A 15637-nucleotide genomic window follows, 5' to 3' on the forward strand; every position below is an offset into this window, starting at 1 on the left:
AATGGAGTTCCAAAACAGCCGAAACAACAACACATTTTGTATGCGAAACAGGGAGGTTTTGTTTTGGCTACAAAATTTTCTGTTTTGAGCACGGGGTGTTTTGTTTTGGCTACAAAACAGCCGAAATAGCCTGTTTTGTTCACAAAACGTTTTGTATCCAAAACGAAACGCACATCCCTAGTCTTTGGTAGAATACAGGAGGGGTTTACCATTGCCTCCTCCTACGCAGTAGGAGATGATGCCTTTCAGCATCTTCCTATATCGCTGCTGCCCAATATAGGTGTTTCCCATAATCTGGGAAACATACCAGAGGGGATTCAAACCGGCAACCTTCTGTTTGCTAGTCAAGACATTTCCCTGCTGCACCTTTAGGTGGCTTGGTCCATCTTACACCCCCCTTTTCCTCCATCATGGTACTCAACACATAGGGATTCCAGGGAATCTCCCATCCAGACACTGATCAAGCAGGCCAAGCCTGTCCAGCTTTGGCAAGGATGCTCTATCATGTGCCCCCAGACCACATGCTGATGCCCAGATTTGATTTGATTTGTATACTGCCCTTCCAAAATGGCTCAGGGCAGTTTAATGGCTCAGGGCGGAGCCAGGGCATGTGCCAAAATGCTGCTAAAATGAGGTTCTCTCAACCTAACTCTTGTAGATGGTAAACAGAGGGCCCAATCCCTTGAAATGTGGGCCAGACCCAGACCTGTTCACTGGATCCTCTTGCATCAATTAATCCACTAAAGGTTCTTACATTAAAAGGTGGAATCACAATTAATGCCTATCTAAATACATCAGAAATGGTTCCTTTTCTTTTTTCTTTTCTTTTTTCAGAATTCCTGTTACCATCTGTGTAACATGTCCTGTGGATTTGGTTTTTTCCCCCTCTATGTACCATTCTCTCCATCCCCAAATCAAATGATGCTTTAGAATGCCCAGAGCACCTTTTCCCCACCAGTGCTTAGGAAAGCCAGGGATAAAATAACAGGACAGACTGAAAGGAACACACGGAAACCCAATACACAAAAAGGATGGATGAGGAAATGGGAAGAAAAAAGGGTGACTGATAACTGCAGCTATAGGAAAGAGACTCACAGGCCATCACGCAGCTCTGGTGTGTCATTTGGTGTCCCCAGGGACTTGAGGCTCCTTTCCAGAGTCGTCACTGTCGGAAGAAGAGAATTATCAGCCACAACATCTTCTAGGGCAGCTTTCAAGAAAAAACCATTTAGTAACTCAGTCTCCCTTGCACCAGCCCCAAGAGGGAGATCCCGGTTCTTACCAAAATCAGACCAAAATTCTGCACACTTTTTCAGGCATCTGCAGGAGCTACAAGGGCTACAGCCCAGGAGAATATTCTCTGGGCAATAAAGGGTTTCTGGTCTTCAGAGTGACTCTGCCCACCCAGAGTGGGCATCGACTCCTCTCAACAGGGAGAAGTATAAAAGTATAAAAAGAAGTATAAAAGCTTCCTGTGTGAGCCAAGACTTTTCTGGGGCAGAAACAGACCTCTTAGGCTGGCTTTCGGCTTGTTTCATTCCAAATTTTGGTTTATTCTCCAATCTCAAGCCATGGTTCCCAGTGTAACCTCTAGTTTGAATTCTTGGTTTTATTCCTGGCCATTGACACTTGGCCTGCGATTCCTGGCCCTGGGTTTGACAGCTTTTCTCAAAATCCATCAGATATTTCACCTTGGGGGAATGAAGACAACCCTAAACTATTTAGGGTAGTGAAATCCACAACAGATTGTGAGGATGCTGATGGGATCTGAGCTGTCGGTAACTGACCAGGAGAGAGATCTTTGGGTCATGGAGGACAGCTCGTTGAAAGTGTCTGTTGGAAGACTCAGTACGTGGCAGCTGTGAAAAGGGCCAATTCCATGTTAGGGATCATTAGGAAGGGGATTGGAAATGAAAATGCTAATATGATAATGGTCTTATAGAAAATCTATTGTGCGGCCACATCTGGAGTACTGTGTACAGCTTTGGTCACTGTATCTTAAGAAGGACATTGTAGAACTGGAAAAGGTGCAGAAGAGGGAAACCAAAATAATCAGGGGCCTGGAACACCTTCCTTATGAGGCTAGGCTACAGCATCTGGGGCTCTTAACCTTGGAAAAGGGGAGAAATGATCCAAGTGTATAAAATTATGCATGGAGTGGAGAAGGTGGACAGGGAGAAATTTTTCTCCCTCTCTCACAACACTAAAACCAGGGGGTCATCCCATGAAACTGAAGGTCAGGAAATTTAAGACCGTCAAGAGGAATTACTTTTTCACACAGAGCATAGTTAATCTATGGAATTCTTTGCCATGGGATGTGTTGATGGCCACTGGCTTGGATGGCTTTAAAAGGGGCTTAGACAAATTCATGGAGGACAGGTCTATCAATGGCTACTAGTCCGAGGGCTATGGGCCACCTCCAGCCTCAAAGACAGGATGCCTCTAAATATCAGTTGCAGGGGAATAACAGCAAGAGAGAAGGCATGCCCTCACCTCCTGCCTGTGGGCTTCCCAGAGGCACCTTGTGGGCCATTGTGTGAAACAAGATGCTGGACTAGATGGGCCTTGGGCCTGATCCAGCAGGGCTGTTCTTATGTGTCTCCCCACACCATTGGTTCTGAATTTTTTTACTTAGATGAAATTACAGCAAGAAAGATTTCTAAGTGGACCTGTTTGACAGATAGGGCAACAGAGGTCAAGAAAGGGAGAAGGAGACAGAGATTTGCAAAATCCCGCCCAAGAAGGCCACATCAGTAGAGATGTCTCAACAACTTTGGGCTGGTCACACATGGGACTCTCTTAGTTATTAAATAATGCCACTGCAATAGAAGCACATCACAAAAGCATGTTTTATTTCTTGTCTATGGATCAACAGAGCCAAACCTGATTGTTAGCCACAGGTGTGCTGATAAAAGAGCTATGGGAGCTGAAGCGGCAAGGTAGAAGGCTAGAGAGCAAGTGGAGGATGACTCGGTGTGAATCTGACAGATCACGACACAGAGCACATTTGAAGATCTATGCTCCGGCAGTTCAAGTGGCAAAGAAGCAGTTCTTTTCTGCCCGCATTGCTTCCACAAATTCATGTCCAATTGAATTGTCTAGGCTTGTGAGGGTTGCTAGCATGTGCCCTCCCTCCTCCATGAACTTGAACTTGGAACCATCAGTCATTCACTGTGACATTTTCAATGACTTTTTTGCAGATTAAATTTCTTGTATTCGGGCTGAACTGGATTCCACAGTTACTGCGGAGTCTACTGTGGAGATGACCAGCAACTACTCTTATAGGATTAAATTGGATCATGTTCAGTTTGTGATGTGGAGAAACTACTTTGGACTGTATTTCCTACAACCTGATGGACTACAATTTCCACCATCCCACCACAATTTATTGTGGCTGGGGTGATGGGATTTGTAGTCCAACAAAATTTTGGTGGGGATAAATTGTGACTGGGGATGACAGGAGTTGTAGTCCAGCAAGGGCTGGAGAGCGTCAGGTCAGCCACCTCTGGTTTAAAGGATCATGAAAGCTGTGCTGAGCCTTTCACATGAGAAGAAGCTATTTCAGCTTCCTGTTGCAATTTGTCATCAACTGCAGCTTCCTGCTTCATCCTCAAACAGGAAACTGTGGTTTGTTCAAGCCACAGTCCATTAGTAAGTCAGGATATCAAACTTTCACCACCAGCAGAGGTGAACCTTTCTGGGGGGATCCTGTGTATTATAATTGCCTTTTGGGGGTGAATGCCTGTGCCCATAGTGTCTGCAAATAAATCAAAAGCTGAACTATGTATATTGTCCACATCCGACATGAAACACAATGGTTTCTAAAAATATGTCAAGGCCAATTAGACCTTTGAAAAAGGTCCTCGTTCCGCATGCCATAGCACAGTCGTTGCCATAATAACGCTGTCAGAGAAGAGGAAGACACATTATGATAAACACATTCAAATGCAGAGAATCTTTTCTCCAACAGATTGCAGAAATTGCAAGAGAGGAACTGGATGCTCCAGAAGAATCCTGTGGGATCAGTCCAAATGTCCATCTAATACAGCATTCTGCTTTTTGCAGTGGCTACCCAGATGTCTCTGGGAATGTGCAGGCAGGGTATAAGAGCCACCGCCAGCAGTTCCTCCCGAGGAGCTGGTATTCAACGCATTCTTTCCCCTTCCTTTTATGCTGAGAACAACATAGGAGAACAGGAGAGGACACCTGGGAGGAGTTGCCATTGTGACAATCACATACATCAGGATGGCGAGATGCATATCATAAAGTACTTCCAATTCCAATCCAAACAAGTCAATGTTTCACTGTGTGCTCATCCTTCACCCACATAGGCAGGGGCTATTCTGAAACCTGAGTTCATGAGTTAGGTACTCTCACTCGTGAATATAATGAGAGTTATGCTTATTCGTCTGAGAACTCCGATTTTCATACTCTCGTTTGTGAGCATCAAGTCACTCGGAAGCAGCTTTAAGGTGATAAATGTGTCATGTCTCCCAGAGCAGTCTCAGAGACAGTGCCACTAGGTGATTAGAACATGAATTAAATATGAAATGGCTGTTGCCATCACAGATATCTAGTCGTAGGGATTAGTTGCTCTTTTTTTTAAAAAAAGGAGGTGTCTGTGGAGACTACGTCTGCTAGATTATAACTCACTGGGGATTGCCTGGTGGCTTGGTTTTAAATCTTTCCAGGGGAAAGCTCCAAAGGAAATGCGATTCCACTTACAGCTTGTTGCCATATAACTCTTCTAAGATAGATACCAGATAAGGGCAAAGAGAAATCTGTTGAATCCTAACCTGTCCTCTAAAGTGGTTGCAACTGCTCCCAGCTATCCACCCACTGTCCAAAGGAGTCCTCCAGCTAAGAGATGAACAACATTTCAGATGGGATTGGGCCACAGAAGGACCACCATTCTGATATTCCATTTCTCCAGTTGTATTTGTGCAGCACCAAGGACTGTATAGACCGGGATGCAGGAAGGTACAAGAGAAACCTTTCGTCTCAATGGGGGCTCATGAGGAATGAGGGTAAGGAGAGAGGTAGAGACAGGACCACGTTCCCTAGACCAAAGAGGAACTACAGCAGGTTGTCAAAATCTTCTGCTCTGTCCCCTGTAATGAGTTTGGAGCTTAAGCAGGGATTCTCAAATGTTGGGTCCCCAGATGTTATTGGACTTCAGCTCCCATAATCCCCAACCAAAGGCCACTAGGGCTGGGGATTATGGGAGTTGAAGTCAAATAATATCTGGGGACCCAACATTGAGAATCCATGAGCTAAAGGATAGAGGATAAGTTGGCTCTAGTTCCCCTTACCTTGAGATTATTGATGGCTCAGGGGGAAAACACAGTTACATGGTCCATCTCCTGCATCTAAGGAGAGACTATAGCTCCATGGCAGAGGACATGCCTTGCATGTGGAAGGTCCCAGGCTCTATCCCGGGTATCTCCGGTCCAAAGGTTTTCAAATGCAAGGGATTGGAAAGACCTCTCTTTGCCTGGCACCCAGGAGTGCCACTGCCAGTCAGAGAAATTAGCAACAGGCTAGATGGAACATTGGTCTGACTCAACATAAGCCAGCTTCATATATTCATAAGGCCCTCTGCTGAAGGGCATTTGGGGGGGGGGGTCCCCAAGCCATGGACACCGTTTGGCATGCCAACTAAGGAAGCCTGCACTCTTCAAGCAGCTGCAGCAGGGGCACAGTGAAAGCCCCTTTGCTACTCCATTGCATTTGGTGTTATGAGTGCCATTGTGCAAGAGTGTTAATCTTTCAGAGTCTTCCCCCATGCTCCAGAAGATGATCATATCCTCATCACCTACAGCTGGGGTTCTCAACCTGTGTTCCTCCAGATGTTGCTGGATGACAGCTCCCATCATCTCCAGTCCCAGTTTATTGCGGCAGAGGAAGATGGGAGTTGTAGTTCAGCAACATCTGGAGGACCACAGCTTGGAAACCCCTGCTCAACAGCAGCAGCATTGACCTGTGGGCTCAACCTACCATTACTGCAGTCATTCAAATCATTAATACACATCTTGAGCAGAGCAGAGCAGAACTGGATCCATCATGGACACCAGCAGTGTCTATCATGGACACTGGATCCATCTCTGAGCACAGCAGGCTAGATTTCAGGAAAGTGAGTTTTGTCATGAATTCAGTGGAGGTATAATGCCAGTTGATCGAACAATATTTTTTTCTGTATATTGTTTTAACTGTTTTGTTTTTATTTGTTTGAATGGTTGCTTATGTTTCAATTGTTCAAATTGTATGTAAACTACCTAGAAAGGTTTTATTAGGGCAGTTTGTAAAACTGCCCTGACCCAATATGCCTAAGAAATTAGGGGTACGGGAGATACTATCCCAAGGTCCGAACTAGGATTTTTCCAGAACCACTCACACAATGAGGTCATTTACACCATCAAAAACTGTGTTCTACCTGGGTTTGTGTACTCCCAATTTTTGATTGTGTGGAAGCAAGGTTAGAGGAAAACCTGGGTAGAAGTGATTGTGTGGAAGCAAGGTAGGAGAAAAAGCTACTCAGGTTTTCCTCTAACCTTGCTTCCACACAATCAAAAATTGGGAGTACACACAGTTCCCAAACCCAGGTAGAACACAGTTTTCGATTGTGTGAATGACCTCAATGTGTGTGAGGAACACAGGTTCCTAAGCTCAAGGAAACTGGACTCTGAGCTCCATTAACTCCCCTCCCCACATCTCTACCACCTTAAGTGATTAACAACTGAACTCACAGAAACACCACCATTTGCATATCCAGACCTTCATCTGGCTGGAGCGGGATTGCTCCCCACAGTACAGTTCCCCAGCAATTAGTTCCTCAGATACGATACACTGTACATTTTTATTACTGTTCTTACTGCGTTTATTTATCAGATGTTTATTGCCAGGCAGCTATGAACGAAACAATTAAACATTCCATTAAATAGGTCGGTGCGATTATGACAGCAACAAGGACTGCGATGCGGTGTGGCTCCACAAAACTGCCAGGCAGACCAACCCCTCTTCCAATCCGCAGTTTCATGGCTCAGGGTTGATCAGCTAGCAATCAGGAGATCAGATCTAGCTGATGAAGCATTTGGCCCTGGTCACTCTGCCAAATTTCACCCAGAGGAATGGGAACCATGTTGCTCCCTGTTCAACTGTGAAAATAAAACATGTTCCCACATTTCAGCAAAGATGTATTCCAAACGTTAGGCTTGCATCACCTTTTGAGTTCCGGGTTTTTGTGGAGGAGGAGTTGCCCGATGAGAGCCAAACAGGACTTCCCTGTTCAGAGTCAGCAAGCTTCTGAACACCATTTGCTGGGGGCCAAGCAGTGGGATAAGGTCTTAATCTCCTGCTTTTAGATGCCTCTGTTAATCCAACTAGTTGCTGGATTAAATGAACCCTTAGTCCAGGGGTCCAAACGTCAAATACCCTGGTGGGCCGGAACCAAACATAACTTTGTATGCAGGGGCTGAGGTAAATTTTCAGCACATTCATAAATATTAAAAATATTACTGAAAGCAGTCATTAGTTATTAAAAAATATTAATGAGAGCAATTACTAGTTACCCATAGCATGAGAATGTACGAGGAGGCTCTTGGCAACCTTTCCTCTTCGCTGTCCACCATGCACTTTCAACGCTTGCAAAGATCAGTTTTGAAAGAGGGCTTACCCCCGCCCCCAAGTCCATGGGGCAAGGTGGCATTTTAACCTCACCTCAGGCATCACAATACTTTGGGCCACCCCTGGGGCCAGCAAAAAAGTCCCTGCGGGCCAGATGCAGCCCCCGGGCCTTATGTTGTGCAGGCCTGCCTTAGTCTAATCCAATAGGGCTCTTCTTCCCTATTATGCCACGCTGGGAGACTTTATGTTAAAGCTTTATCAAGCCATGAGGCAAACAGGTGGTTATCTGGAGAATCAAGGGGGACCTACGAGTACAAGGGTTGTCCATGCCCCATGAACGGGGCAACAGCTTATATTTTCCCACCCAATGTCCCCTTGGGCAATTATTTTGAACAGGTGACTAATGGGGTCCACCAACTTTAAAAAATCCCACAACCTATTAATGGCACATCTCTCCCTCCTGACCATCTATTTCCTCATGATACTGCATCTGCGAGGGAAGTGTTCCACAGCTGGCAAAACCCACCAGATTGTGTTACATTTGCGGGGGTGGGAATCAGCTTTGCAACCTGAGATGTATTCTGGTGTGAGAACAAGATCCTTTGAGAGTGGGCTAGTTCACACGATCAACACAGTGGGAGGTGAGTAATGAGCAAGGTGGGAGGCAGGGAGAAGTGATCATGTGTGATCACTCCTACCAGCTAGGTAGGAAGGCTCTGAAAAGCCCTCCTAGCGACTGGGAGCCACACACATGAATGCTTCCCCCACTCCTACATTGCTCACATTTTACAAAACGGGAGTATGTACCATTCTGGAATTGGGTAGGATGCTTGTCCTACCCAATTACTGATAGAGTGAACTAGTCTTCTGTCAGGCAAATATGAAAAGCACCCAGCTCTCCTACTCTGGCTGGGTGCTTCTCCAGCCCTGTTTAGGTCATGTGAATTAATTAATAATTACTACTACTAATAATAATTACTAATAATAATTACTACTACTACTACTACTACTACTAATAATAATAATAATAATAATAATAATAATAATAATAATGAAGCAGCAACTTTATTTGTTAGCAGCCCCATAACAAATTGTTCTCTGGGCAGCTCACAACACAACATTAAAACATGAGATCAAAATAAACAGCACATTAAATCATAATAGACCCAAAAAGGGTGAGGGGAGAAAATATAATATATAATACAAAACAAATGACTTTTTAAAAAAATCAGATCAACATTTAAAATTTAAAAGGCTTGAGTGAACATAAAGGTTTTCACCTGGCATCTAAAAAAAACACCAAAGCGTTGAAGCCAGGTGAACCTCACTGGGGAGGCTATTCCATATATGGGGTGCAACCAAAGAAAAGGCCCTCTTCCCTTGTAGCAACCTGCCCCACCTCGTTTCGCAGGGGCTCTTGGTGGAGGGCCTCCGAAGAAGATCTCACGGTCCAGGTTGGGTAATATGAGACAAGGCGCTCTCTCAAGTAACCTGGATCCAAAGCATGTGGGGCTTTAAAGGTTAACACTAGCACTTTGAACTGGGCTTGGAAACCCAATGGGAGCCAGTGTATCTGACGAAGCAATGGTGTGACATGCTTGCAACATGTGAACAGCCCGACATGTTGTTTGACCAGTTACAGCACAATCCCATGCATGTGGAAGTCTGACTGTTCAATGGGGCTTACTTGCAGGTAAGTAGTCAGAGCATGGCAGTCTTAATCTGGCAAGTCTCTCAGCGTTGGGGCACCAGGACGCTTTCAAATAGAAATGTGGATTATTCAGCCATTAAAAATAGAAAGGGAAGAGGTTTCAACAATACAGACACCCCTTGATCAGGCAGAATCTTATGGAACATTTTTATACCCTGTCTAAAAAGACTGTGTTACAGATATGCTGTACATATCTTGTCCTTCTGTCCAAAGAGGGTTTGCGGAATATTTTATATACTATGCATGCCATACTTGAACATTTGGTGTGTTTGACATACGCACCATTAGCATTAATTCGGAAGATGCTGGCAGACGTATCCTGAAAAAGCTCCTGTAGTTCATTGGGATCAATCTGTGTGGCTAGAGAGGGAAAGAGAGAAAGTGAGACTGTTAATACACCAGGCCACAATTAATGGTAGAACTGGTAGAATACAGGAGGGGTTTACCATTGCCAACTCCCGTGCTGTATGAGATGATGCCTTCCAGCATCTTCCTATATTGCTGCTGCCCAGTACCAGCAGGGATTCGAACCGGCAACCTCTGGCTTGCTAGTCAAGTTATTTCCCCGAGCTTGCCGGTTCGAATCCCTGCTGATATGTTTCCCAGACTATGGGAAACACCTATATTGGTCAGCAGTGATTTAGGAAGATGCTGAAAGGCATCATCTCATACTGTGCAGGAGATGGCAATGGTAAACCCCTCCTGTATTCTTCCAAGGACAGTTGCCAGTTGTTGACAACAACTTGATGGCACACTTTACCTATAGTTAAGTAATCCTCAAAAAAAGATCCCATATTTCCCGTAAAACAATAAACAATATTTCCCTTAGGGCAGGGGTTCTCAGAATCCTCAGGGATTCTCAGTCACCAGATGTTGCTAGACTACAACTCCCATCATCCCCAGCCACAATGGCCAAAGAAATGAAGGGAGATGTAATCCAACAACAGCAGAGGACAACATCGGGGAGAGAGGACTTGCAGCATCCCAGATAACTTGCTCTCATTGGATTGAACTAGGCAGCAGTAACCTCATGCCACCTCCTAAGGGAACTGCGGAGGTATGTGGGAGAAGCTCACATGGGCAGGAGGACATGGGCAGACATGGGCAGCTCACATGGGCAGGAAGACATGGGCAGGAAGGAAGCAGAGGGGAGTGCTTATCCCTACTCTGCCCACAGATTATCTCCTGCAAAGAGCCCTCCCCTGGCTCTTTCTAATCCCTTGCTTTTCACCAGCCAGCCTCCAAAACTGCAAACCCTGACAGAAAAATAGCTTCATGGAAGGGAGACTCAGCGATTGCCGCTAGCGTTAAGCATCTCTGTTACCTATCCACATCCAACAGTCTTTCCCCCAGAAGTGCTTCATTTGCATTGAGTTATGGGGAACAGGGCTGGATTGCAATCTTTGAGCAACTGCCAGGGGCTCAGGACCTTGAAAGGGACCCCGGTTATCCCCAAGATTATCTCAGTGCCCAAAGATTTCATTCAACTGTCTCAGCAGATGAGTAAGCAGTCTAACATTTCAAGGGAGGGCACCAAAAATGGGGGGGGGAGCTTGTGGCCTGGAGCACTCATAGGTAATAACAAATGGGGGGCCAGATAAAAATTTGGAGGCCAGGCCTGCCTAGCCTCCCCCACTACCGGCTATGGGTCTGTCTCTCAGCCAAGAGTTGTACCATGTCACCTCCACTCTCCCATTCCATCCACCAAGGTACATCCCATCCCATCCCATCCTATCACGGAGGGCCAGGTAGGAGGGGGACCACAGAGGACAATTGCTGATGGCCCTGGGAATCTGGAACCAGCCTTGCTGAGGATACAGATTCCCTTCTTTAAAGAGCCCTCCTTGTGTTCTGCCTGCAAGGATCTGAGTTCAGATCCAGAAGGGTGTTTTCAGGCAAGTGTCAAAGCATCATGAAACCTCTCTTCTCTCTTCGCTTCAGAGTTCATCCTGAGTTATTTCGGTGGCAAACTCATCTGTTAAACCAGGATGAAATCAGGTTTACCGTCTCTGACACTCAGCGCCCATGCTTTCATCCTGGCCAATAGTTAAATACCTGGTTTATTCTAGGCTGGAAAAGGGATGGGGAAGGCAAAGTGAGCCTGCTATTTGAGCTAGAAACCTCCCTGTAATTTCAAATTGATGCCAGAGAATCTCTTGTTTTGTTTTTTTCCTCCCCTCTCTCCAGAGGGCTGAAGCAGTCAAGAGCAAACACCCAAGCTCTGGACTGAAAAGAAGCAATTTACGGAGAACACGTCTTCGTCACCAGGCGCAGCAGCAAGTCAGCAGCGTGGATGCTGTTGCCAAGATTGTCAATGCAAAGAGGAGGGGGGCTAAGCCCAAACATGGTGTCAAATAAAAATTAAATGAGTTAGACTTCATAAAATGCAGTGCTAAAATATTATGGCCTCCCCCCCCCCCTTTATTTGGTAGAAATACAGCTTTGCCATTGTTCGGAGAAATAGTCTCATAATGCCTCGAGCAAGACCGGGGAAGTCTGTTTATTTGGGGCTGGGGTGTTTTTTTGCCTTTGTTGGCCACTTGGCAGGAACATAGGAGGCTGCCTTACAGTGTATCAGGCCAGCCAGGGGTCTGTCTATCTCAGTATTGTGTGTAGTGATTAGGAGGGGATTGGGATCTCCATGGTTTCAAGCAAGCTTTCCCCCCTGGTCCTACCTGGAGATGCTTCCAGGGGCTGAATGTGGGAATTCTGCATGCAAAGCAGATTCTCTCCCACAGAGCTGTGGCCCTAACCCTGGCTGCTATCAGGACTTGGGTCAGAAACCACTTCTGGTGCGTGCAGGTGTCTCTTGTGGTGAAGCTACAAAGTGGAAGAAAAGGGAGCAGAGAAGCCACCGGGCCACCATCCCTCTCCTCCATCCCAGTCTGCTCATTGGTTGCTCCTGGCCTGGCTATAAATGTTTGTGGGTTTTGCCTCTGATTTTGCCTCTGTAGCTCCCTAGTCTTGCTCCCTAGCTGTGGTCCCCTCGTCTTCAGGAATTTTGATAAAATGTGCAACCAGACACGAGATGAGCAGCTCGAGCAAACATTGTGGACATCTGTGCAGTCCAAACATTCTAGTTTGCATTAAAGTCCGTAATACTGATGGTATTTTTCCACATTCGTGCAGTTCAACAAGTCTAGTCAGGCCAAAGGTGTATTATGTCAGATGCTGCAAAGCGTGGTTGATAATGAGAAAGGTCAAGTGAGTAGTCCAAGTGACCTCTTGTCCTTCCATGTAACCTCTGCAGCTTTTGCAGGGTGGAAGTAAACTCTGGGACCAGGGGAGATACAACCCATGACGGCCTCCTTCTCCCCCTGCTTCAGGGAATAGAAAGCCACCGGCGGGATCCCCAGGTTATGATTTAGCAATTCTAGGCAGGGGGTGTGCTGCACATCTTGCATTTCATATCTAACATACAAAGCAGCATTTCATTATGGAGAATATCAATTTTCATGGTTTTTAAAGTCAGATTTATAGCCATCATGGCAGCCGAGAAAAGCCTGAAAATGCATCAGCATTGTCAGGTGGAATCTCAGAATCTCTAGCCAGGCCACCCACAAATATTGCTACGGCGGTGTGACAGTGCAGAGTGGGTCCCTCTTTAAAAACATTGAATGAATGTCTTAAATCAGGAAGAAGGGGACTGTGGAAGAGATTAGGGGCTGCCCAGTGAATTGTGAAGGTGGAGTCCTGAAGAATTGCATTGTGAGGCATGGAAAAGAAGCAATTAGCATATCCTGATGCAACTGAGGCAAGCATTCAGCAACATGGTGAATGAGCCTTCTCGGGGATGGCTCCCTGTGGAACTCCCTGCCACGTGATCTTCAGTTGGCATTTTCCATGCATTTTTTAAAGAAGAGGCTAAAAATTCTTTCATTTCAGCAGCCCCCCCGCCCCCGTGTTTGTTGAGCTGTTGTTGAGTGGTTTTATTGGTTTCCTCACTCTTTTTAAAATAATGAGGCTTTTCCCACATGCAGCCTCACATCTGGGTTAGGCTGCACATGAGAACCACCGGGATCGGGCCCAATCCCGGTGGGGCAGCAACATCTCGCCCCGCTTCTTAGCTTGGCTGTTAGCCAAGGTTAAGGAAGCGAACACTCCCTCAGCCCAGGCTATGGCCTCACGTGTTTGCTGGGGCTGTTTGTTTATATGGGCCTAGAGCACCCATTGTGCATGAAGCCCCTGGTGGCGCAGTGGTAAAACTGCCGCCCTGCAACCAGAAGGTTACAAGTTCGATCCTGACCAGGGGCTCAAGGTTGACTCAGCCTTCCATCCTTCTGAGGTCGGTAAAATGAGTACCCAGAATGTTGGGGGCAATATGCTAAATCATTGTAAACCGCTTAGAGAGCTTCGGCTATAGAGTGGTATATAAATGTAAGTGCTATTGCTATTGCTATTGCTATTGCTAAATATATTATAAATATATAAATATATTAAATAAAGTTTAAGTGTTACAAGTTCGATCCTGACCAGGGGCTCAAGGTTGATTCAGCCTTCCATCCTTCCGAGGTCGGTAAAATGAGTACCCAGAATGTTGGGGGGCAATATGTTAAATCATTGTAAACCGCTTAGAGAGCTCCGGCTATAGAGTGGTATATAAATGTAAGTGCTATTGCTATTGCTATTGTGGGATTTCTGGAGGCCAGGACACATCCTCCCGTCCTCCGCAGCTCCGCACTGCAGGCATGCAGCACGGATTGTCTGGGAGAATGCTCTGCGCACCCAGACACAGGCAGCCGTGGTTTGGGGGGTGGGAAGGTGAATTAAACCAGCCTCCCCACCACCACCTACCTGCCACCCCTCCCACCCAGTCATGTGAACAACCTCACTATTTTGGAAGTCTTGTCTGATGCGATGTTCCATTTTCATGTTGTGTTATTTTTATTCTTTTGTTTTGGGTAGACCAGATGCGATTAAGCTCTGTGTCAGGACTGGCTGGTGTTCGGGCCTTGGACCTGACAACAGCTATTTCTAAGAGGAGGGGCAAGATCCTGCACTGACATACAGCAGAGACAGCGATCCCCAGAAGTCAGCAGCCTCAGGGATGGCCAGAGGCTGCCCCCCAGATGACACCCCCAAGGAGGCTTCCAGAGCGAAGAATCCAATGCTTCCCACTGAGCCCCAAATTCCGGTTCCAGACTCTCCCTCATAACCCCTGGAACCTCATGGGGATGGACCCATGCCAAAGCTGAGTTCCAAAATGACCAGGGATGGAGCCACTACTGTGTGAACGGGTTCAAAGAATCCGGGCTGCCAATGAAAAAAGGCCTCCGAAGCATGCAGGGTGGTGGTGGCTAGGGCTCCAGAAGAGCTCTCCTCTCACTCAGGACTCTCCAAAGACGTGATGTCACACACACACGGGATGGGGATGTTGCTCGAGGGGCCACCAGGCGGGGCTGGACCCAAGCCACCATTTGTCTGGCTCTGTGCCTGCCAAAGATGCACTGTCTGTTTGGCAGCGTGAGGCTTTCCCTTCAACTGGCTTACTCGAGAGGAGGCGGCCAGCATATTGGCCTAGACAGGATCTAAGAACAGGTGGAGTTACAAGGCCAACTACAAATCCCACAGTCTGCGCAGTGCTAGTGCAACTGTTCTCTTGCCTCTCCTGCTGGTCCAAATTTCCTGGGGTTGGGGTTGTAGCTGAGTGGAAGAGCATCTGCTTTGCATGCAGAAGGTCTCAGGATCAATGCTTGGCACAAGGCTGGCCTGTCCATTCAGCAGACCTAGGCAGTCACCTGGGGCAGCAGCTCTTGGGGGCACCTCAGCTCCCTGAGCAGAAGCTGAGCAGGCAAGGCCTAGCTGGTCTCTGGCTTGCTTTCCTGCTTCTGTTTCCCCCTCCCTGTGTGTTCTGTCCTGCCCCTCCCTGCCTCATTCCGCAGGAGCCTCCATCCTGGTTTCTCAAGTACCTGGACCCCAAAACGACGGCAGGTGGCGTGCACAATGGTTGGCTGGGCTGTGGTCAGGCCTGGTTGGTTGCAAGGGAAGCTCCTTGCAGTGCTGTTCAAAGCTCTCGGGGAGGCACAGAACTCGGTCGGCCCTGAGGATCGCAGAGCCTGGACTGCTGTGGGGAGGGAGGCGGCGGCAATAGAGGAAGGGCAGCCACCCATTGGGCTTGGAGCCCCTCTCCCATAGCATCCCCAAACTGGTACAGGCTAGGCGCTCACTGGACATCCACTTGGGCTGGTCATTCAACTGGGTACAGCCAGGGGAGGGAGTGCCGAAGTCAAACATTGCCTAGGGCACCTTAACCCCCTAGGGCTTCTCCAAGGAGAGCTGGGAAAGGCCATGTCTGAAAACTTG

The 15637-nt window shown here is 47.0% G+C and overlaps 1 protein-coding gene across 6 annotated transcripts in view; it reads right to left on the reverse strand.

The window, feature by feature from the left end:
* Nucleotides 1–15637, reverse strand: part of TSNARE1 (t-SNARE domain containing 1) — a 610667-nt gene that overhangs the window by 398638 nt on the left and 196392 nt on the right. For all 6 annotated transcript variants that reach the window (XM_053249800.1, XM_053249796.1, XM_053249799.1 and 3 more), the window contains exons 3-4: nt 9617–9694; nt 1096–1165 (exon numbers count right to left, since the gene is read on the reverse strand). In XM_053249800.1, the coding sequence (XP_053105775.1) occupies nt 1096–1165; nt 9617–9694 (148 nt within the window). The remainder of the gene's footprint in view (nt 1–1095; nt 1166–9616; nt 9695–15637) is intronic.

The sequence above is a fragment of the Hemicordylus capensis genome, chromosome 4 (genome assembly GCF_027244095.1).
Source record: "Hemicordylus capensis ecotype Gifberg chromosome 4, rHemCap1.1.pri, whole genome shotgun sequence".
In the NCBI taxonomy this organism is placed as follows: Eukaryota; Metazoa; Chordata; class Lepidosauria; order Squamata; family Cordylidae; genus Hemicordylus; species Hemicordylus capensis.